Source organism: Parasteatoda tepidariorum, chromosome 8 (assembly GCF_982258835.1).
Source record: "Parasteatoda tepidariorum strain Cologne lab strain chromosome 8, Ptep-v5.0, whole genome shotgun sequence".
NCBI classification, from domain to species: Eukaryota; Metazoa; Arthropoda; class Arachnida; order Araneae; family Theridiidae; genus Parasteatoda; species Parasteatoda tepidariorum.
Window position 1 is genome coordinate 82061329 of NC_141762.1, and position 23618 is coordinate 82084946.

At 32.7% G+C, this 23618-nt stretch overlaps 1 protein-coding gene across 1 annotated transcript in view; it reads left to right on the forward strand.

Moving 5' to 3' along the window:
• Positions 1–22038, forward strand: part of LOC147806481 (uncharacterized) — a 34485-nt gene extending 12447 nt beyond the window's left edge. The window contains exon 4 of the mRNA XM_087149645.1: positions 21919–22038. Within this exon, the coding sequence (XP_087005771.1) occupies positions 21919–22038 (120 nt within the window). The remainder of the gene's footprint in view (positions 1–21918) is intronic.
• The last annotated feature ends 1580 nt before the right edge of the window (positions 22039–23618 follow it).

Here is a 23618-nt window from a genome sequence, read left to right on the forward strand (position 1 = left end):
AACGCTGTACCAAATTGGCCGGTACATCAGCTCCAATGAAGCAGTTTGGCGTATTTTTGGTTTCCCAATTCATGAACGGGATCCAACCGTTATTCATTTAGCCGTCCATCTTGAAAACGGTCAGCGCGTATATTTCACGAACGAGACAGCGATTGACAGAGCTATAAATCCACCAAGAACTACACTCACCGAATTTTTTGAATTGTGTAATCGTGCTGATGCTTTTGGTGCTTTTGCACGGACATTACTTTACTCAGAAGTACCACACAATTTCATATGGTCTCAAACAAAAAAAATGGATACCCCGCAAGCAAGGCACACCGGTTGAAGCATGTCCCGGTTTATTCAAATCAAACGCCTTGGGGAGAGTATTTACAGTCAATCCAAGGCAGACTGAGTGCTTTTATCTTCGACTGTTGTTGGTTAATGTCACCGGCTCATTGTCATTTCGCGATATACGTAAAGTCGATGGGCATCAGCATCCAACGTATAAAGATGCATGCCTTGCACTCGGCTTGCTGGAAGATGACAACCAGTGGGAATGTATGCTTGCTGAAGCAGCATTGAACTGTACTGCTAAGCAAATTCGTGTACTATTCGCTATAGTATTAACTACATGTTTCCCGGGCAGAATAGAAACTTTATGGGATAATCACAAAGATTCGATGACTGATGATATACTGTATCACCATCGCACACGTTGTAACGATCTAACGATAGCATTCAGCGATGCTATGTACAATGAAGCACTGATTGCTATTGAGGATCTTTGCATTACTATTGCCAACTTGCCTCTCAGTCATTTCGGTATGCTTTCGCCAAATCGAAGTGCATCTGATTTTTTAAACAATGACATGAATCGTGAACTTCATTACAATACAGTAGAAATGACAGCTATTGTGACTCGCAATGTTCCACTGATGAATGAGGAACAAAGGAACATATATGACCGCATTATGCTCGCAGTTTCGGCAGGTCAAGGTGGATTTTTTTTTTGGAAGCACCAGGTGGAACTGGCAAAACATTTATTATTTCGCTAATTCTCGCTGAAATACGATCAAATAATGGCATCGCGTTGGCCGTTGCATCATCTGGCATTGCGGCAACTTTATTGGATGGAGGCAGAACAGCTCATTCAGTATTTAAGCTGCCACTAAATATTCAAAACAACCCGGACGCAGCGTGCAGCATAAAAAAGCAATCGTCTATGGCCACAGTGTTGAAACACTGTAAAATTATCATCTGGGATGAATGCACAATGGCACACAAACATTCGCTTGAGGCGTTGAATAGGACATTGAAAGATATAAAGAACAATGACAAATTATTTGGCGGCACTCTGCTACTCCTTTCAGGTGATTTCAGGCAAACACTTCCCGTCATTCCGCGTTCAACGTACGCTGATGAGATCAATGCTTGCTTGAAATCATCTCCACTGTGGAATAATGTTGAAAAAGTTCAACTAACAGTAAATATGCGAGTCCAAATGCTTCAGGATCCATCTGCTGAAACATTCTCAAAACAATTGCTAGATATCGGTGATGGAAAAGTTACCAAGGATGAGACAGGATGCATAAAATTACCGGAGGATTTCTGCACAATCATTGATTCAAAAGATGCTCTCATTAACCTTATATTTCCCGATTTACATACGCAATATATTAATCATGAGTGGCTTGCTGAAAGGGCGATTTTAGCAGCAAAAAATGTGGACGTCAACGAATTGAATCTGAAAATACAACAGTTATTGCCAGGTAACATGGTGACATACAAATCCGTTGATGCAGTTTGAGATCCTATGGAAGCTGCATATTTTCCAACAGAGTTTTTAAATTCATTGGATTTACCAGGCATGCCACCGCATAATTTAGTACTTAAAGTTGGATCTCCTGTTATTTTGCTTCGTAATTTGAACCCACCACAGCTGTGCAACGGCACGCGATTGGTCGTTAAAAAATTAATGAACAACGTTATCGAAGTCATTATTTTAAATGGAAAATTCCGGGGTGAAAGTGTATTACTTCCACGAATCCCTATTATACCCACAGATGTGCCTATTCAATTTAAACGCATTCAATTCCCCATTAGATTGGCATTTGCAATGACTATTAATAAATCTCAAGGCCAAACAATGTCTGTTTGTGGCTTAGATTTGAGCACACCATGTTTTTCACACGGACAATTATACGTGGCATGCTCTCGAGTGGGTAAACCATCCAGTTTATTTGTGTTAGCAAAAGACGGAATGACAAAAAATATTGTACACTCCATTGCACTAAGAGATTAATATTGTTTACTAATATTTTCAGAATTAGTTGTATATATAATTTATAAAAAAAAGTTACAATAAATTTAAAAAATTATTATTTGGTGTGTTGTTATTTTCACTTTCCGTCATCGTTCACAGCGCTCCATGCCACTGTCACTCACACATACCACATACGCACACACTTACAATAAATAAGATATATTTTCATACACTAGAAATAAATCATATGGCAAAACAACGTTTGCCGGGTCAGCTAGTCTATATATATAAAAATCTCTTGTCACAGTTTTAGTGGTTAAACTCCTCCTAAACGGCTTGACCGATTTTGATGAAATTTTATATGTATATTCAGTAGGTCTGAGAATAGGTTTATAACCAATTGTTTTTCATTTTTTGGACAGATTTAATGTGTATTTTAAATATATCTTTATTTAAACGATTCCAAACTAGACATTGAAACATAATAAATCAAAAACAATAATCACGCACGTTGCAACAAGTCATATTAAACTCTAATACTTATGCTCACCCTTAAAAGAAGAGCATCAAATATATTTGCAAGTATCTGATTAAAGGCAGTGATATGGCAGTATTTCGAGTTGAAAATACCAATGTGACTGCTCTTCCTGTGAATAACAATGACGAAATAACGCTGTACCGAATTGGCCGGTACATCAGCTCCAATGAAGCTGTTTAGCGTATCTTTAAATTCCCAATTCATGAACGGGATCCAACCGTTAGTCATTTAGCCGTACATCTTAAAAACGGTCAGAGTGTATATTTCACGAACGAGACACCGATTGACCGAGCTATAAATCCACCGAAAACTACACTCTACGAATTTTTTTGAATTGTGTAATCGTGCGGATGCTTTTGGTGCCTTTGTATGGACATTACTCTACTCAGAAGTACCACACTATTTCACATGGTCTCAAACAAAAAAAATGGACACCCCGCAAGCAAGGCACACCGGTTGATGACTGTCCCGGTTTATTCAAATCAAACACCTTGGGGAGAGTATTTACAGTCAATCCAAGCCAGACTGACTGCTTTCATTCTCGACTGTTGTTGGTTAATGTCACCGGCTCATTCTCATTTCGAGATATACGTAAAGTTGATCGACATCAGCATCCAACGTAAGATGCATGCCTTGCACTCGGCTTGGTGGAAGACGACAACCAGTGGGAATGTATTCTTGCTGAAGTAGCATTGCATTCTGCAAAGCAAATTCGCCTACTATTTGCTATAATATTAACTACATGTTTCCCGGCCGGTATAGAAACGTTATGGAACAATCACAAAGATTCGATAACTGATGACTGTGGCGTAATGTTGTTAGCTTGGTAACATCTGAATCCATAGATGCAGTTTGCGATCCCATTGAAGTTGCAAATTTACCAGGCATACCGCCGCATAATTTAGTACTCAAAGTTGGATCTCCGCTTATTTTCCCCCGTATTTTGAACCGACCACGGCTGAGCAACAGCACGCGATTAGTCGTTAAAAAATTAATGAACAACGTTATCGAAGTCATTATTTTAAATGACAAATTCCGGGGTGAAAGTATATTATTTCCACTAATCTCTATTATACCCACAGATGTGCCAATTCAATTTAAACGCATTCAGTTCCCCATTAGATTGGCATTTGCAATGACTATTAATAAATCTCAAAGCCAAACAATGTCTGTTTGTGGCTTAGATTTGAGCATTCCAAGTTTTTCACACAGGTAATTAATTATACGTGGCATGCTCTCGGGAGGGTAAACCATCCAGTTTATTTGTGTTAGCTAAAGATGGAATGACAAAAAATATTGTACACTCCATTGTACTAAGAGATTAATATTGTTGACTAATATTTTCAGAATTCGTTGTATATATAATTTATAAAAAAAAGTTACAATAAATTAGAAAAAAACTATTATTTGGTGTGTTGTTATTTTCCGTTCACATTTCATCGTTCACAGCGCTCCATGCCTCTTCCACTCATATACCACATACGCACACACTTACAATAAATAAGATATATTTTCATACTTTAGAAATAATTCATACGGCAAAACAACGTTTGCCGGGTCAGCTAGTATTTTAATAAAATTATCATTTCAGTCTATTTTTGTCGAAATGTACGAGTCTAAAAAAGTTATATATATATCAGGAAGTCGCGTAAATGATGCTTCAAACTTTTAGGGTAATTAGGGCACATCATCAGGATTAAAATTGCATGAAAACCCATGCCAAAAGATTTTAATGTACGCGCCAATGTGAGCTTGCCTATTGGGACCTGTTCTGAACTAAATGAAGAAACAGTTCAAGATAAGAAAGTATGACGACATTTGGGAGTATGACGACATTTCCAGTCATGGGTTGTTATGCAGTTTTAATTCAGATGATGTTCCCTAACTCCTCGTCTTTAAGAATGTCGCAACATTTGTTACCTCTTGTTCTATTTCTCACTTTTAAACTTGTTCATTTCAACAAAAAATAAACCAAAAATGTGATTTTAAAAAAAAAGCTTGGAAAAAGAAACCAATTGCAATAAAATTCAAGATCCGTTAAGTAATCTAATGCAGCAAGAAAAAACATGTTCTCCAGCGTTATAGATAACTCAATGTTTGCATATTTTTGAGATTTCTAAAAATTCAACGTTGGAATAGCTTTTCAAATCATAAGAAAATTGGCGCTTTTTATGTTATAAAACTGGGACTTTTTCCTAACGTTTGGGTCACTTTTTTGATTAAAGCATTGAGAGTGCAAGTTGAATATGACCAAAATTCAGCCTAACATTTTTGAACGCAACAGCAATCTACTAATTGGCAAAAGTAACAAAGTATTATTCGATACTGCCGGTGATTTTGCGCATAAAATTATGAGAGTTCTGTTATTATGTGTGATAATAGAGCCTTCGAAGCACTGCAAAAACTGTGGCTCACTATCTCTCCGGCTTTGTTGTCGCAACCCAAAGCATTGTGTTAGGAAACACTTTATTTCAAGTTAATATCAAATCTGAAAAGATATTATGGTTAAGGCTTATACCAAGTTCAAGCACATTCACAATATTCATGAACTATTTTTTCCTCCACGAGTGCCAATTTTGCATACTTAGGATATCTTTATATTGATGGCTTAGAGCAGTGGTGCGCAAACTTTTTTCGACCACGACCCCTTTTGTGGAGAGAAAATTTTTGGCGACCCCTAGAGATAAATGTTCACAAATACGATGTATATTTCGAGCATTTCTTTCGTTTCATCGAATAAAAACATCATCATATTTGACTCATATTAATTTTATTTATAATTTTAAGAAAATACTTTTTGTATAACACAAAAATCAGTAAATTGCCCTTTAATGAGATGTATGTGGCTGCAAGTTTCTAATTATCTCATCGATGTTTGGATGTATGTTGCTAATTGCAATTCGCATGTCATCTTCAGGTTTTAAACGCGAGTGGTATTTAGTTTTTATTGAAACTAGTTTGCTAAATCCAGTTTCACATAAATACGTTGATGCAAATTGTATTAACACTCTGATGGCATTCTTGCATAAAACAGGATATTGTTTTTCCACGGATAGCCAAAATGTTTGGCAAGGCTGAGTCTTAAATTGATTTCGAAGAGTATAATCACTAATCAGATCTATCAATTGCTCTTTCTCACTAATTTGAAGCGTTGAACTGCATATGTCAAAGGAAAATGGATCACGAATCCAACCAAGATCGTTTTCTGGAAAATCCTCGAATCTTCTCGAAAAATTTTTCTTTAACTTTTCAATGTGATTGGAAATGATGTTTTTAAATGTAAATATATCTATATTATTTTCCTTGATAAAATCGCTAAAGCAAGGGAACATGTTGGTGTTGTTTTTATTCAGTTCAGTTTGCCAGAGACTAAACTTATTCTTAAAAGCTTGAATTTTACTGGCTGTAGTTATGATAGTTGAATTCTCACTCTGCAAGCTCAAATTTAAGTCGTTAAGTTTTTCGAAAATATCAACTAAATAGCTCAGCTTCCCTAGCCAAACTTCATTGATATAATAACTTGCCAATCTATGTTTCTTTTCGATTTAGAACATGTACACTTCATTTCTCAAATCAAATATCCGTCGTAGTATTTTCCCACGTGAAAGCCATCTGACTTCGATGTGTAACAGCAATTTCTCATACGTTGAGCCCATCTCATTGCAAACTATTGAAAAGAGACGGCTGTTGTGGCTGTTGCATTTAATGTAGTTAATTGAACTAACAGCGTCTTGTAATACGTTGTGCAACACTTCATCCATATCTTTTGCAACAAGAGCTTTCCGATGAATCATACAGTGATTAAATACCATATGAGGTGCCACCTTCTGAATTAAGCCTCTGAGCCCTTTATTCGAACCTGTTAATGCTGCAGCACCATCAGTACAAACCGCAACACAGTTTGCCCAGGTAAGGGACTTTGTTTCAAAATATTCATTTATTACTTCGAATATTTTTTCTCCAGTTGTTTTTCCTTCCAAATTTTTGTAACATAAAAACGTTTCTGTTATATCTTCATTAAAAATAAACCTAACGTAAATAATTAGTTGTGACATTTTAGTAATATCGATAGTCTCGTCCAGTTGTAAAGCAAATACAGATGAATTTTGTATGCGTTTTATGACTTCTGACTCGATATTTCGTGACATTTCGGAAATCCAATTGCAATTAATCAGTGAGTGATGGCGCTTCACTCTTTATATGTACACTGTATGGTATGCAGCATGCAGGGATAATGCATTTCATAAAAATTTGGCGACCCCCAAAAAACTTCTGGCGACCCCCACAGGGGTCGCGACCCCTAGTTTGCGCACCACTGGCTTAGAGGACAGAGTGCTTGCTTCACAATGAGGTGGCACAGGTTCGAATCCAGTGAAGGCTGCATGATACAAATCACGAAACTTGCTCACGCCAATCACAGTGCTGACGAAAAATATCCTTAGTGGTAGACGGACCATGGGTTAGATTCCCTTTTACTGTAAGGCTAACTGTGGAAAAATTTCGTGGTTTTTCACTCTGTGTAACGCAAATACGGATTAGTTCCATCAAAAAATCCTCCACGAAGGCCAATTACTCCCGATACTTGATCCAGGAGTTCCCTTGTCTTGCGGATTGGGCTCAAATTACAACGCTACGGAGTTGAACATTAGTAGTCGTAAACTCAAAATTTGATCGACTGTTCAATGATGGTAGAAAAATAAAATAAAATACTTAATATAAATATTGAGTACGAATTAGTTTGATTTTGTTGATGTCTTTAACGCTGGTACAATAACTATGCACTGAACTACTATTAATATTACTGAAAAAATTTCGCCGTAAAAATATATATGTAAATTTTTTTGTTGTATACTAAGGATAATTATATTCCGTGTTTTAGTTATAATCTAATATTAACTGCTTTAAATAATTTTATAACACATAATATCTATCCATTTCTGTTCAGTAATTCGAGTGCGTCTTATCATTATTTCTGTGCTGTGTGTAGGTTAGGTTCACAAATTAAATTCACTTTGAGAATTACTGTGACGCACCCAAAACTAACTTTTCGTAATTTAAAATGTAACATAAAAATAACTTTATTGATTCTTATGTGCATCATAACTTATTGTTATTCTAAATTTCAGAAATACTGAATGCCAAAAACTGGGACAACTACTTTTTACCAAAAGTAGTGAACGGGAACTATCCTAGTGTTTCACTTACCTAACACCCAGGAACTGTGTGTAATGCATCACTTTAAAACTTTCGGTGTAAAATAGTTGACCCAAATTCTTGGAGTTAAGATGCACGAAAACATTTTACAGTGTAGTCTTAAATGATCATAAATATCATAGGCCATTGAAGGCTACACTAAAGAGATTAAGTGCATTTTTAAGATTCACGCTGAATCCCGATGTTAATAAGTAAAGAATTATTGAAATTTCAGTTTTTTATTTTAAAATTGTGTGAAGACCTGAATGGATACGGGTCTCAAGCAACATTTTGTTGAATTTTAGAAAAATTGGCTTGAAGTTTAGAAATTGACACATTATTCTCCTTTGACAGATTATCGTTCTACTTTATACGACTGTCCAAAAACACAATTGGTCATTTGCGTTGAAGCCAGGTCCTTGTAGATCTTTTTATCAAGAAAGAATGTTCAATTATGTACATATAATTTTTTAAATCAACAATTGAAAACCAGAATAAATTAACGTTTTTGCATTTATTCTTGTTCACAAGCTTCTAATTGGCAAAATCCATACAATTATTTAAATTGTTCAAGTCAAGACATTTTTTCTCCAAATGTTTTAATTTATTGCTAAAACGGAGGTTTTATAAAGTCGTTGTTAAATTTTGCTTCCAAATGCACTTGGTACCTTCTTTCACTTGAAAACAGTCAAATACTGTCACTGAGTACCCTTATCCACTTTAATCTCGAAACCTCCAAGATTTTACAAAACAAACTGAACAATTTAAATAACATTGAATATTTAAATATGACTAAAATCAAATCTTCCACTAAAAACAATTTAATTTTTTCAAATTTTTTTAATTGTAGCTTCTACTGGAACCTTTAAAATTTGATGACTATGTAAAATAAATACAGGTTGGATGATTAAAACATATTTCAATAAAATCTTCCTCAGATGAATATAATTATTTTCAAAAGTTTCACTTAGAACCTCCTTTCACTGAAACCTCCAAAATTTGATCACTTAGCAAAATAAATTAATGAAGAATAATTGAACAAGACTAGAAAAAGAAAGCTTCCTATAAGAAAAAAAGTTTTTTTTTTCAAAAGTGTCAATTAGATCCTTCTTCCTCTGGAATCTCTGAAATTTCACGATTTGATAAAAAAAATTATTGCTTCATATTTAAATGAGACTAAATAATGTATTTACCCGAGAAATATCAATTTTCCAGGAAGAGCTTACTTACGTAAGCCCGATATATTTTATCTTCCATTTACATTTTTAAATTTATGCTAATAGTAAAAGATTCAACCGAAATTTTGAAACCAGGACAATTTCTAATTCAGAAATATTTTAGCTTTTTAACACTTTTATGAAGCAAAATTAATTCTCATGGATTTATTAGTCATTTCTTTTTTTTACTCTTTACCTAAAAATGCTTTCTTTTCCAAATTGGATAATTTTCCTGCAAGTTAATTTTTAAATCGTCCATAATTATTTCTTATATTAAAGAGGTTTTTTCTTAACATAAATCATTCATTTGCAATACCTTTATACCTTTTACACTTAAATATCTTTCAATTAAACTTTAAAAAAAAGCAGTAATTATGGAAAAAAGAATAAAAATAGGATCTTATTGTTTTCAAACAGCTTACTTTAATTAATGAGTTTAACTCTATACCTCAACACCAGTGGTAAAAACTTAATTAAAATTTCGTTTTTGTCTGAAATGATATTTTTTTTATAAGCGGTAACAATATTTTTTACTGAAAAAATATTACTAATTTATAAGCTTCAGACTGAAAAATAATTTATCCAATTAATATTTTTCTAATAAATGGGATAATTAATTTATTTCCTGCTTAAATGTAATTCCTTTTTATAACTTTTTTCATTCGTTCACTTTTTGATTTTTCTTATAAACTATAGACCAACCTATCAATACGTATCCAATATAAAATGTCAGTTGCATGTTTTCTGTTTCTCTTACAAGAAAATTGATAAATTTTAAAGTGTGAAAATTTCGTAATTATAAAAACTGTTTAAATTGCTATTAACGGAATATTCGAAGATAATTCGAAGAAGAAAAAAAGGAAAAAAAAAGAGATTGAAACAAACAAAATAAACAAAATGAAAATAATCGTTGTTAGAAATGAAGAGTGTTGTGGATTTGATGTTAATTTTAAGCGTGATATAATACAGAACTGAAGACAACTATCTGATGTTTAAAAATGAGCAAAACTTAAAAATTTAAAGTAATTATTAAAAATGTAAAATTTTGCGAGATTTTTTCATCTTTATCATAGGCTTTAAACCTTTGTTGAATCACTATCTATTTTCAAAACAATGGTTTTTCCCACGTCTCTTGTAATAGATGTTTTTTAACATACATATTTGTCAAAGTTTATGATACAATTTAATTTTTTTTTCAAAAACTCTAACTTGTTTAACGTGGTACACTCTTAGTCATATCGCTATTTTATTTAAACTTCCGGTCCGGGATTGCCTGGTTGGCAGGGTGCTAGATTCGCGTTCGTGAGAACGAGAGTTTCAATCCACCGTGTAGTAAATGGTAACTGGCACGTTAAATCTGTCGGGTCACAAAATCCTCCATGCTCCCATAACAAATTATACCTTTGGGATATTGATGATTCTCAGGTTCAGGTCAAAAATACGATCTAGGGATGAATGGATGGATGTATGAATATGAATGGGTCCACCCTATGAAACGGGTGTGACGTATAGGTGAGAAGTCGAATTCGTAGCTATAGATGGTGCCACTGGAAAAACAAGTACAAGTGCAACACCTCCACCTTAATGGCCGACGATAACATCAACATTAAAACTTCCCACTGTCAAATTAATTTATATTGAGACTTTATTTGGCCAAATTTTTTATTGAAATTTTCCTCACGTCAAAATTGTGTTCGAATGGAAATCAATTCATTGCAATGCATTTTAAATTAAATTTAGTAATCAACTTAATATCAAGTTAAATATCAAATAAAATAATTTGAGTCTGAGAAACTAATGGATATAAAAGGGCAAAACTGCGCTATTTTAATATTTCCGTTACGTACGGCACTAGGTAAAAATACAGCGGTAGGCTGCAAGGAGAAAAAGAAAACACAATTCTGGTAAAAGTTCCGTACTATCCAGTAATGACATCTCTTCTTAAAAAAAATGGTAAATAAAACCAAAATGTTCGGTGTTTAATTCATTCATTTGGTAATTTTTCCGTTTATATCATTACGGTTTACCAGAAATCCTGATTATTCAAAAGTTCTTATTACCACAAAATTCCGAAGAAATACAAAGCTAAGAAATAAATTTAACTAAATAAATGTTTTATAAGCAATGCATAAGGTGTCGTTATAAAATGACAGCATTGTAACACATTTATCGCATATTATAAAACCTTATTTAATGGTTAATTTTACCAAAATCATTACCTTCGCGCTTCGGTAAGAATTACCGAGTTTTATGATGTTCTCATAACACCAAAAACGCTGTTAATCTAGTCTTCGGCCGGCTAGGTTCGAACTCCCGTTCTCACAAACGGGTGTCCAGCGTCCAGCCAACCAGGCTATCCGGCCTCAATAAATTGTTAGATTAATAAACAATAATTTTCATAACATTTAATCTATTCATAGTTAATTGGTATTAATTTTAAAAACAAAACAAAGCGAAATAGTTCTATTTAGATTTAAAATAATTATATTCTCTAAACTGGACAAACTCTCGTGAAAAACAATTTTACCGTGTTTCTAACATTTACAGTGTTCCTGTTTCAATGGGAACACTGGAAAGCTCAGTAATTTTTCGCGAAGTGTTTTGGCAATGATTTTAGTTAAGTAATAAAATATGTTTTTAGAAGATGCGATAAAACTTGGTAAATGTGGTAAAATTTGGTAAGTTTGTCATCATGTTGTAGAGATAGCACAAAAAAAATTTATTTTGAGAAATTTCTTTTTCATTTTTGGATTTTTCTACTAAATGTGTGGTAATAAGAATGATTGTTTTGAAAATCAGAATTTCCAGTAAACCAATACCATATAAACGGAAAAATTACCAAGTAAATGTTTAAAATACTAGATTTTTTTTACTAGAAATATCATTACTATGCAGTGCGGTAATACTACCAGAATTATTTTCTTTGTATAAGAAAGGAAAATTAAAAAGCAACAGTTTCAGTGACTCGGTATAAAGCTTTAATTGTATGCCATATATAATATTTTGTTGAAGCATACTGGTGCTTAAAATGGAAAAATATCTAAATTATTTTTAAAAAAAAAATAAACTTCTTTCTAAATGGCCAGTTTAGCAAAATGGTAATTTCGATTTTTCCATATTTTCATGAACTCAAATAATACAACGTAAAAAGTAACTTTTCAAGCAATAAATTGAAAATGCCTTTCATTTTTACGAAATTATAGTTTTTTTTATACATTTAAATATTTTGAGCCAGTTTTATAATTGGGTAAGTATTTATATTTATCCATGTGCTTTGAATCAGATTTAATTGGATACCGGTAAGCGAAGTGTGGGTGTTGAACCTGATTGGCTTCTGAATCAGCAAATACCTAGATTTAAGTATGATGATGTTATCAATTGCATATAATGCGCTTGCTGAAGATGTTTGTTTATTTATTACTTAATTATTGTCTGTCTTCCGTGTCATTTAGCGCCATAAGTTCCAATCCACCTATTAATATCTCCTAAGTTCCATGATTTGTAGGTAAGGGGCCACAAGAGAACTGACAGACCCATCTAACCCTCAACTCAGCTGAACATGAACAAAATTTAACCTTTCTATTATAAGCTTTACAAACTCACGACAGTTATAAAAATACCAGATTATAATCATTAAAAAGAATTATTTCCTATGACGACTTGTCTTCCGAAAAAAAACTTGTAAAAGCTTTTCTAGCAATTACTTTTTTAAAAAGAAGCTTTGAAAGGATATATACTTTGAAAGAATACTTACTTTGAAAGAATAAATTGCATGAATAGGAAATTTCAATTTTGCAAACATGATTAATATTTGTAAAATTTTTCCGAAAATCACTTTTCAAAAATTCATTCGATAAAGAACAAATAATCGTATACAGTTTCGAATAGGAGCTTATATTTTCCGGGTAACATGAAACAAGATTTAGAATACCGAAGAACTTTGCAGTCACGAAACATTATTTTCGTTTGACGAGCAAATCTGTTTGCCTCTCGCTATTTCCAAAGGGATCAATTTTTCTCTCTTCCTAGAAAAAAAATCGGGATATTTCGAAGAGATTTCATCTAAATCCAAAAATGTCTGTTTTTTTCCTCCATTCATTTCTAACTGAGGGAATTGACGGGCATATTTGACTAGAGAAACCCAATAGACTAAAAGCACCCAACTTATTATTTTTTGTCGTTTCTACATTTTTAGGAAATAAGCATTGACGCATGAACAAAATTTTCAGGAAGCGTATGTATATAAATTAATGTTTATGTGAGTTATATCTATAATCGAAAAAATATAGAATATATTTTTGAAAAGCTTCGAAAAGTTGTCATTGAACTGTAAGAAATCCTCGTACAAATTTAAGGGTTTAAATCGACAGTTGAGTTGATTGTGCAGAATTGTACGATTTAGGAAGTTAAATTTAGGAATCCGTTGCCTTTACGGTTTTTTACTATAGAAAAATAAGTTTTTTCCTCAAAAAATACAAAAAAATCTGTAATTCGACTTTCTTTTTTATTTACCATTAAAAAAAACTTTTTTTGCTACAAAAATAAATATGTTGTCTTAACTTCTTGTGCATGGAAACAAGTATCCTTTCTGAAAGTTATGAAGTAAAGCTGTATTTGCAACAGATGTGAATATTTTATATCGAAAAAATTTTTATAGACCAGTCATTACTCGGATTTGAACCTGAGTCACTTCATTGTGAAGTGCATGCTCTGTCCCTTGAGCCACAGTGGCTGAATTGTTTGATAATGAAGAAATTGAGATAATGAGAATTTCGCTTGACATAGTATCAATTTTACAGCAAAGTCAAATAGTAGTTTTATTTATACGATGCCCAAATACATAAAATAATTGCTAAAAAGAAAGAGCAAGTATGAAAAATTATCTTAAAGTGATTGATGAATAAGTAAAAATATATTACGAAACGCTTAACTGCATGGCAAAAACTAGAATTTCAACTGACAAACTGTACATCCGTTTGTAATCAGGGTGAAAAACTGAAAAACCCTGATTATTCAAAATTATGGTGTCTAATAAAGCATACAGTGATCTAAATAAAAATTGGAATATTGATCTAATGATCGAACTTTCATGTAACAGGATGCAAACTTAATTGTTCGATTAACTCAATATTACAGTGTCAAATACACTTTTGCTATGGTGCTCATATTTCAAAATTATGGTGTCTAATAAAGCATACAGTGATCTAAATAAAAATTGGAATATTGATCTAATGATCGAACTTTCATGTAACAGGATGCAAACTTAATTGTTCGATTAACTCAATATTACAGTGTCAAATACACTTTTGCTATGGTGCTCATATTTCAAAATTATGGTGTCTAATAAAGCATACAGTGATCTAAATAAAAATTGGAATATTGATCTAATGATCGTACTTTCATGTAACAGGATGCAAACTTAATGGTTCGATTAACTCAATATTACAGTGTCAAATACACTTTTGCTATGGTGCTCATATTTCAAAATTATGGTGTCTAATAAAGCATACAGTGATCTAAATAAAAATTGGAATATTGATCTAATGATCGAACTTTCATATAACAGGATGCAAACTTAATTGTTCGATTAACTCAATATTACAGTGTCAAATACACTTTTGCTATGGTGCTCATATTTCAAAATTATGGTGTCTAATAAAGCATACAGTGATCTAAATAAAAATTGGAATATTGATCTAATGATCGAACTTTCATATAACAGGATGCAAACTTAATGGTTCGATTAACTCAATATTACAGTGTCAAATACACTTTTGCTATGGTGCTCATATTTCAAAATTATGGTGTCTAATAAAGCATACAGTGATCTAAATAAAAATTGGAATATTGATCTAATGATCGAACTTTCATATAACAGGATGCAAACTTAATTGTTCGATTAACTCAATATTACAGTGTCAAATACACTTTTGCTATGGTGCTCATATTTCAAAATTATGGTGTCTAATAAAGCATACAGTGATCTAAATAAAAATTGGAATATTGATCTAATGATCGAACTTTCATATAACAGGATGCAAACTTAATGGTTCGATTAACTCAATATTACAGTGTCAAATACACTTTTGCTATGGTGCTCATATTTCAAAATTATGGTGTCTAATAAAGCATACAGTGATCTAAATAAAAATTGGAATATTGATCTAATGATCGAACTTTCATATAACAGGATGCAAACTTAATTGTTCGATTAACTCAATATTACAGTGTCAAATACACTTTTGCTATGGTGCTCATATTTCAAAATTATGGTGTCTAATAAAGCATACAGTGATCTAAATAAAAATTGGAATATTGATCTAATGATCGAACTTTCATGTAACAGGATGCAAACTTAATGGTTCGATTAACTCAATATTACAGTGTCAAATACACTTTTGCTATGGTGCTCATATTTCAAAATTATGGTGTCTAATAAAGCATACAGTGATCTAAATAAAAATTGGAATATTGATCTAATGATCGAACTTTCATATAACAGGATGCAAACTTAATTGTTCGATTAACTCAATATTACAGTGTCAAATACACTTTTGCTATGGTGCTCATATTTCAAAATTATGGTGTCTAATAAAGCATACAGTGATCTAAATAAAAATTGGAATATTGATCTAATGATCGAACTTTCATATAACAGGATGCAAACTTAATGGTTCGATTAACTCAATATTACAGTGTCAAATACACTTTTGCTATGGTGCTCATATTTCAAAATTATGGTGTCTAATAAAGCATACAGTGATCTAAATAAAAATTGGAATATTGATCTAATGATCGAACTTTCATATAACAGGATGCAAACTTAATTGTTCGATTAACTCAATATTACAGTGTCAAATACACTTTTGCTATGGTGCTCATATTTCAAAATTATGGTGTCTAATAAAGCATACAGTGATCTAAATAAAAATTGGAATATTGATCTAATGATCGAACTTTCATGTAACAGGATGCAAACTTAATGGTTCGATTAACTCAATATTACAGTGTCAAATACACTTTTGCTATGGTGCTCATATTTCAAAATTATGGTGTCTAATAAAGCATACAGTGATCTAAATAAAAATTGGAATATTGATCTAATGATCGAACTTTCATATAACAGGATGCAAACTTAATTGTTCGATTAACTCAATATTACAGTGTCAAATACACTTTTGCTATGGTGCTCATATTTCAAAATTATGGTGTCTAATAAAGCATACAGTGATCTAAATAAAAATTGGAATATTGATCTAATGATCGAACTTTCATGTAACAGGATGCAAACTTAATGGTTCGATTAACTCAATTTGAATAAGTTATTTTGTTTGTACAGAATATCTTTCTAATAAGGAAATAGGTTTAAAAACATAATTATTCTGAATAAATTTTTTTTCCAAAAATATTTAGATTTATATATGAAAATATAAGATGAAGTAGTAGTCAGGAAATTACAGTTCCAATTGCTTAATCAGGTGAGCGATCGCAAATTTAGACCCCTTCATTTGGAATTTTACATCTTACATATATCCTAACATTTATATGGTGTTGGAGATACCATGACCTCCTTTTGAAAATCAGCCGCAGTTTTTTAAAAGCTGAAGAAATTTTTAAGCATTCAAAATGTTCAAGTTTTTTCTGTGTTTATTCCCTAGATTAAATTAGCCGAATTTGTGACAAAGTGAAAAAAAAAGGGAAAATTTTACATGAGCTATTATCGAATGCTCTTTCTAAAAAAATCAAATTATTTAAGTTATTTTGAAGTTTGCTATTTGATTACATAAAATATTCATCAGATTACTTTAATTTCTCCTCTTTTACGAGTCTTGCGTAAGTGCAGATGAAGGAATTAGTGATGCCTACAAAACATACATGTTTATTCCTGTTTAAAAAGAAACTGAACCGAAAATTATCCTAAAACATGCTTTCCAAAAAGAAAAAAAATTTTTTTTTGCCATAATTCATTTACAATTACCGAAAAGCATTCCACTTTCATGAAATAATAATTAAAAATAAATAATAATGAGTAATATAAAAAAGCTTTTTAGAAAGGTTTGAGCTTAATTTTTAGATTTCTTTTTAAATAATTCAGTGTTCTAATTTTAATAAATTAGCATTAAAAATTTACACGACAGAGATTTTTAGAGCTGGTTTTAATTGAATGAAATTCCTCAGCTTAAATTTAAATCTTAATTAAATCACCAGAGATTATTGTATTTTTTATTCTCTTTTAAAAATCCTTTCTCACGACACTTGCTTTTAATTTAATCTAATACATCTTAATGCATTTTTAGCTCGATATTTACAATTAGATTCGTTTCTGAAAACAGACAAATAAAATTAAGTCTCCAGTTGCATTTAAATATTGCATTTTCCGTTTTTAAACTAAATGTAAATATATTTTAATTTCACAAAAAAATATATTTGATTTTAAACGTAAAACATACGTTCGTATGTCTATTAAGATCTGTACAAATACTTGTTAAAATGCATACAATAAACGCAGCATAAAACTTTTATAATTTTTCATGTTGTAAATTCGTAATGTGGTGAATTCCGTTAATTACTTTAAGCAAAAGGCAACTTTTTCCTCAAACAATAATCTCATTAAAAAATTTTTAAAGAAATTATTAGTACAGCTAACAATTAAATCAAACTGCTTCATTTAAAAAGTTACAATTTAACATTAATAAAGTAAAATATAATGTTAGTAACAGAGATAAGACTATTCTCACAGACTGTAAAAACTGTGGTAAAATTACTATCTGAAATTGTTATTGAAAAACTCTACAAATTGTGTGAATGAGTAGTTTATTTATAATTGATACCGAATCGATCGTAATTATGCACAAAAAAGGTTGTAGTTTATTCTTATCACCAATAATTGATAAAGATTACAACACTCAACAGCTCGTTTGGGTTGAAAGTTCTCCAAAAATATGGCAAATAATTATTTTACATTGAATCCATCTAACTAAATTCCTGAGAAAAATAATGGTAGATCCTGTTCACAAAGTACAACAAATGATTTTAACAATTATTTATGAGAAGTTCAAATTGTAAGTAGTCTATCTGTTTCAAGATATTGACAATATGGCGGTTTGTTTACTGGTGAGTTCTTCTTGGTTTGAATAAAGAAACTTGCCATAGCCTCTTTAATACCAAGTAAGTTTCAATTATATTAACTGATGATTCAAAAGATTGATTGTGGTCAATAAATTGCCAATCAATTTTCTTGTCGGATTGAATTGGCAAACTTCACATGTAAACTATTATAAAATGCATGCATTTCTTCAATATAATAATAAAGATATTTATTATCATAATGATCTAATAAAGATATTAATGCTCTCATAATATATACAAAACTCTGTCTTTTACACAAAATAATTTTATAGTATTTAACTTCTATTCGCTTCTGTTCTGTTTGAATTAATATTAACAATATTTCTGAGTTGTGTGCTTATTTGAATAACAAACTATTTTTTATTTTCAGAAAAATTTTATAAATGCATACTCAATTTATGTTAATTACTTTAGAATCTATCGTAAAAGTAACTTTAACTGATTATTTTGCTTATCATATCTTACTGTGATTATAAATTTTAACCTCACTGAATAGCAAACATGTTGGCTGCTACTTTGCATCAAGTAGTGAGAAATAACATTCTATGTGTTGCATTACGCAGGAACTACGCTTGGTTTTGGGGTAGTGGAAAACTTAGTGCAGCCTCACTTCGCAAATTATTTGTCACCATTTTTGGGTTTTCAGATACACGAAATTTTTTTACAGTGTACTATAAAAATTAACAATGTTTACTGTTTTTGCTAGCATAGAAAAATACAAATAAGTTAGTTAATTGAATTTTTTATTTTTTTTTTATTATTATTTTTTCATAAAATATTAGATTTTTTTTTAGCTCTATTCAAGTTAAAAATTAATTAATAATTCTTCTTTTAGAGTTTCCCGTTAAGTTTAAGGTTCTAAAGAAGACTACAGTACTTCAATCGCGCTAGCTTGTTGACCAATCAGAACATTGTCTCTTCCCATGACGATACTCGTCTGATCTTGCACGTCTGCATATGATTTCTGGCGTCCTTTTAATTAATATAAATTCTTTGCTCTTTTGGTTCTGAATCATGTTGGAAGAGGTTGATCCGCATTTAGGGTGAATTCGATTCGCCCTGGTGACTTCCCAAAGTGGCGTTAGGCCTTATTGGTATTTCGCATTTCTAAATTAATTTTCATCCATCTTTAATTCATATTCAAGTAGAATAAGATTTATGATAAGAATTATTACCTTTATATAAATATTTAAATTAAGATTAATTAATTTATATGAGTTTTCAATTGTTACTGGACTTCGGTAGCTTCATGATATGTTCTTATACATGTTTTTTCTTTTGTTCTTTTTTTCTTCCTTTCTTTGCATATTTTTGTATTTTATGAAAAACTTTCTGAAAACTTATTACCTTCTTGGGAATGATTCATTGATATTTTGGAAATCTACATCCTGAAAAGATATGAGTAGCACTATCATTTAATAACATTTTGGGAGAAATTGAAATTTGAGATTCATGGAGAACAATACAAATGATTATTTGAATGTTTTATTTTTCGAAAATACTTAATATTATAAAAATATCAAAATAAATGTTAAAAATTTGATTTAAAATAATGGTTATTTGTTGCCTGAAAGAAAAATTAGTCAAAAGTGATTATACCTAAAACTGATACTTGGCAAACGCTACAAATAAAAGAAAAACTGATTGTTTATTAAAATAAATACAATATATGAAGTTTACGACATTGATGAAAAGGGAGAAATATTGAGCCACAGTATTAAATATTTATATAATAATTTTGAATAGTGATTTTTATGTATTTATAAATTACTTTAATATCGATTTTATATGAAATAATTAAATGAAGGTGAAGCGAATTTAAAATTATTTTAAATTTTTGAGAGAAAATTTTGAAAAGTTTAATTTTATTTTTTGTTTTAAGATTTACCAGGTCTGTCCAACATTCAAGTTCTACTTAGTTAAGATCTGAGCTATTACAATCTTCTTCTTTTAGGTATTTTATTTTTATTTTATAACCATCGTTGAACAGCCGACCCAATTTCATGGGTTTACGACTACTTACGTTCAACTCCGTAGCCTTGTAATTTTTAACCAATCCAGAAGACAAGGAAACTCCTGGATCAGTACCCCCAGAGGTTTTGATTTGTTGTTGGAACATGGAGGACTTTGAGACAGATTTAACGTGAATCAGTCACCATTTACTACACGGGGAGTCTTCGGCCGGCGAGGATCGAACCCACGACCTCTTGGATATGGGCCCAGCGCCCTACCGACCAGGCTATCCCGGCCCTTTTCTTTTAGGTATTTTATTTTATTTTATAACCGTCGTTGAACAGCCGACCCAATCTTTTAGGTATTGCAATCAGAAATGATAGTTAGCGGGTGTTATGAGTCAATGTTAATTTTTACAAAATTTAATACATTTTTATTTTATCTTATGACCGCCGTTGAACAGTCGACCCAATTTTTGGGTTTACGACTACTAATGTTCAACGCCGTAGCCTTGTAATTTTGAACCAATCCAGAAGACAAGGAAACTCCTGGATCGGTACCCTCAGAGGTATTGATTTGTTATGGGAACATGGAGGACTTTGAGACTCGACGGATTTAACGTGCATCAGTTACCATTTACTACACGGGGAGTCTTCGACCGGCGGGGACCGAACCCACGAACTCTTGGACATGGGCCCGGCACCCCACTGACCAGGCTATCCCGGCCTAGTAGCGACAATTTTATTTTTACATAGATGAGTAGTAGTAGTAGTAGTAGTTCATTTACGTCGCACTAGAGCTGCACAATGGGCTATTGGCGACGGTCTGGGAAACATCCCTGAGGTTGATCCGAAGACATGCCATCACAATTTTGATCCTCTGCGGAGGGGATGGCACCCCCGCTTCGGTAGCCCAACGACCTGCACGCGAAGTCGAACACTTTACGGTAGCACAGTTTAACGAGGACCAATACCGCACACCCTCGGTCCCTAAACAGACTGATCCAAGTGGGTCACCCACCCGCACACTGACCGCAGCCAGTGATGCTTGACTTCGGTGATCTGCTGAGAACCGTGTCTTAACGATCAGTCCACTGCGGGACTTTACATTGATGAACTAGCAGCGTTACATTACAGACTCAAAGGATGGACATCGACAATAATAGTACAATATAAAATAGCTAGTCACGTCACAGGTATTTTTTTTTTTAAATTTTATTTATTTATTTATTTTTTTAATTTTTTTTTTTTTACATTTAACATAAATGGCCATCACGGGTAGCTGAAAAGCTCCGGACTCACTGTCTGTCCCCGGGGGACTGGGAGCAGGGTCAGTGGTGTGGCGTGTGTGGTGATCAGTCACGTTGGCTGCTATTGTAAGCCAGTCTGTGGTTGATTGTGTGATATGTATGTTTTGTTTATGTTGTGTGTTTTACCTTTTTTTTTTTTTACCTATTTTTATTATGAGTAGTAGTTGAGGCAGTGTTTTGGTGGATCATGATATAGATTAGTGTATTATTGTGTGTGCGTTTATCGACAATTAAGCCATCTCTTGTTTGTGTGGATCGAGCTTATGTTTTTTAATTTTATTTATTTATTTATTTTTTTTTAATTTTTTTTAATTATTATTATTATTGTTAGCCTCACGGACAACAGCTTGTGTTGACTGACTGCCTGCCAAGTGTTTGCTGGTCAGGGATGGGGCCAGAGTGTGTTTTTATGCTGCAGCAATGGTTTGCTTGGAGTCCTGACATCTCATGATTGTATTTGCTGACAGTATTTTTACGAAGTTATTATTAGGTTTATGACATATTGTCTGTGATGTTCCTGGTTATGGGTAGAATATTTATTAGTTTTTGCATAATATGCTTGTTTTTAAAACTGTCTGCAAATATCGTTCTGCCTTGTTCATTGGGTTTTTTGAGGAGGTACGATTCAGTTAGTGGGCAGTCATGTAGGTAGTGACTTGGGGTACCTGTGTCATCGCATGGGCATGTGTCTGTGTTTATTCGCTGCATCCTGTGTAAGAATAAGGGGGAGAAGCCATGTCCAGTAAGGAATTGTATTGCTACTGGATGGCCTATGAGTCGGTCTGTGTCTACTTTAGGATAGCATGATTTTGTTGTATAGCCTTTTTCATTTTCGTTCCAGTATGCTTGCCAAAGTTTTTGTGTGATCCTTTTAAGTTTATTTCTTAGGCTCGATGGTGGAAGCAGAACACCGCTGGGAATCCCGTGACCTGCTGCTGCGTCTTTAGCCGCTAGATCCGCTGCTTCATTACCTATGTTACCTGTGTGCGTTGCCACCCAGTGTATTTGTGTGTTGCATTTTCTGACTAGGTGTTCTAGTTGTCTTTGCCACGTGTGGGTCTTTTTGTTTCGTTTTTCTAATAGCGTGTATACTAGCCAGACTGTCTGTGAAAATTGTTGCATCTTTGCAACTGTGTGTCTCTAACCAATTGATGGCTTCTTTGATGGCTAAAACCTCGGCTTGAAACACTGTGTTTTCTTGTTTTAGCGTAAATTTGTATGTATCTGTATGTTGGTTGTTGTGGTAAACACAGAATGCAGCTCCCACGCCATTGTCTGTTTTGGAGCCATCGGTGTAGATTTGTACCGTCGTTGTCTTGCTAGTTCTAGTACTTGTTGGTAGGTTAGCGTATTTATGGCCAGTCTTATGGGCCGGGTGGACCATATGTGTTTTTATCTTTTGTTGATAATCACCCGCTTTTATGTTATATTGTGTGTTTTCTTGATTGAATCTTAGTGTGTTAGCTAGTAGAGTCCTTTTTGGATTTGCAGGTGCAATGGCAGTAAACCTGCCAGAACATTCAGACCTGGTGTTGGTGCTGTTTTGAATGATCTTGTTATTCTGACTAGTAGGGGCCGCTGCACCTTGTGCAGCTCTTTGATCGCGGTTTTATTTAGTTCAGTACCCCATGCTGCTGCAGCGTACGTAAAAGCCTTTTCTGCCACAGTCTTGTACCAATGCTTGATACATTTTTATTGAACAAATTGCAAAATGTAATGTCTTTTATTTATTTTCAAATTCATTGTTAACTACTCTCTGCAATAAGGTAGAGAAAAAAATGTGCCCACCACCTAAAAATTATATGCGCTCAGACGACACGTCTGCTTACCTGTCTGAAAAGGAACAGGCACAGAGAAGTCTGCTGCTGTTATGTGTCTCGTGATATAATTGTTATTACAAGGGGACATTTGGCAATACAATTACAAGGTGAAATTTGAATTACTTTCTTTGAATTATTAGTTAGTTATGATATTTGTGACAAAGTGACATTAGGCAATATAATGATTTTGGCAATGCATCAAGTTGAGATT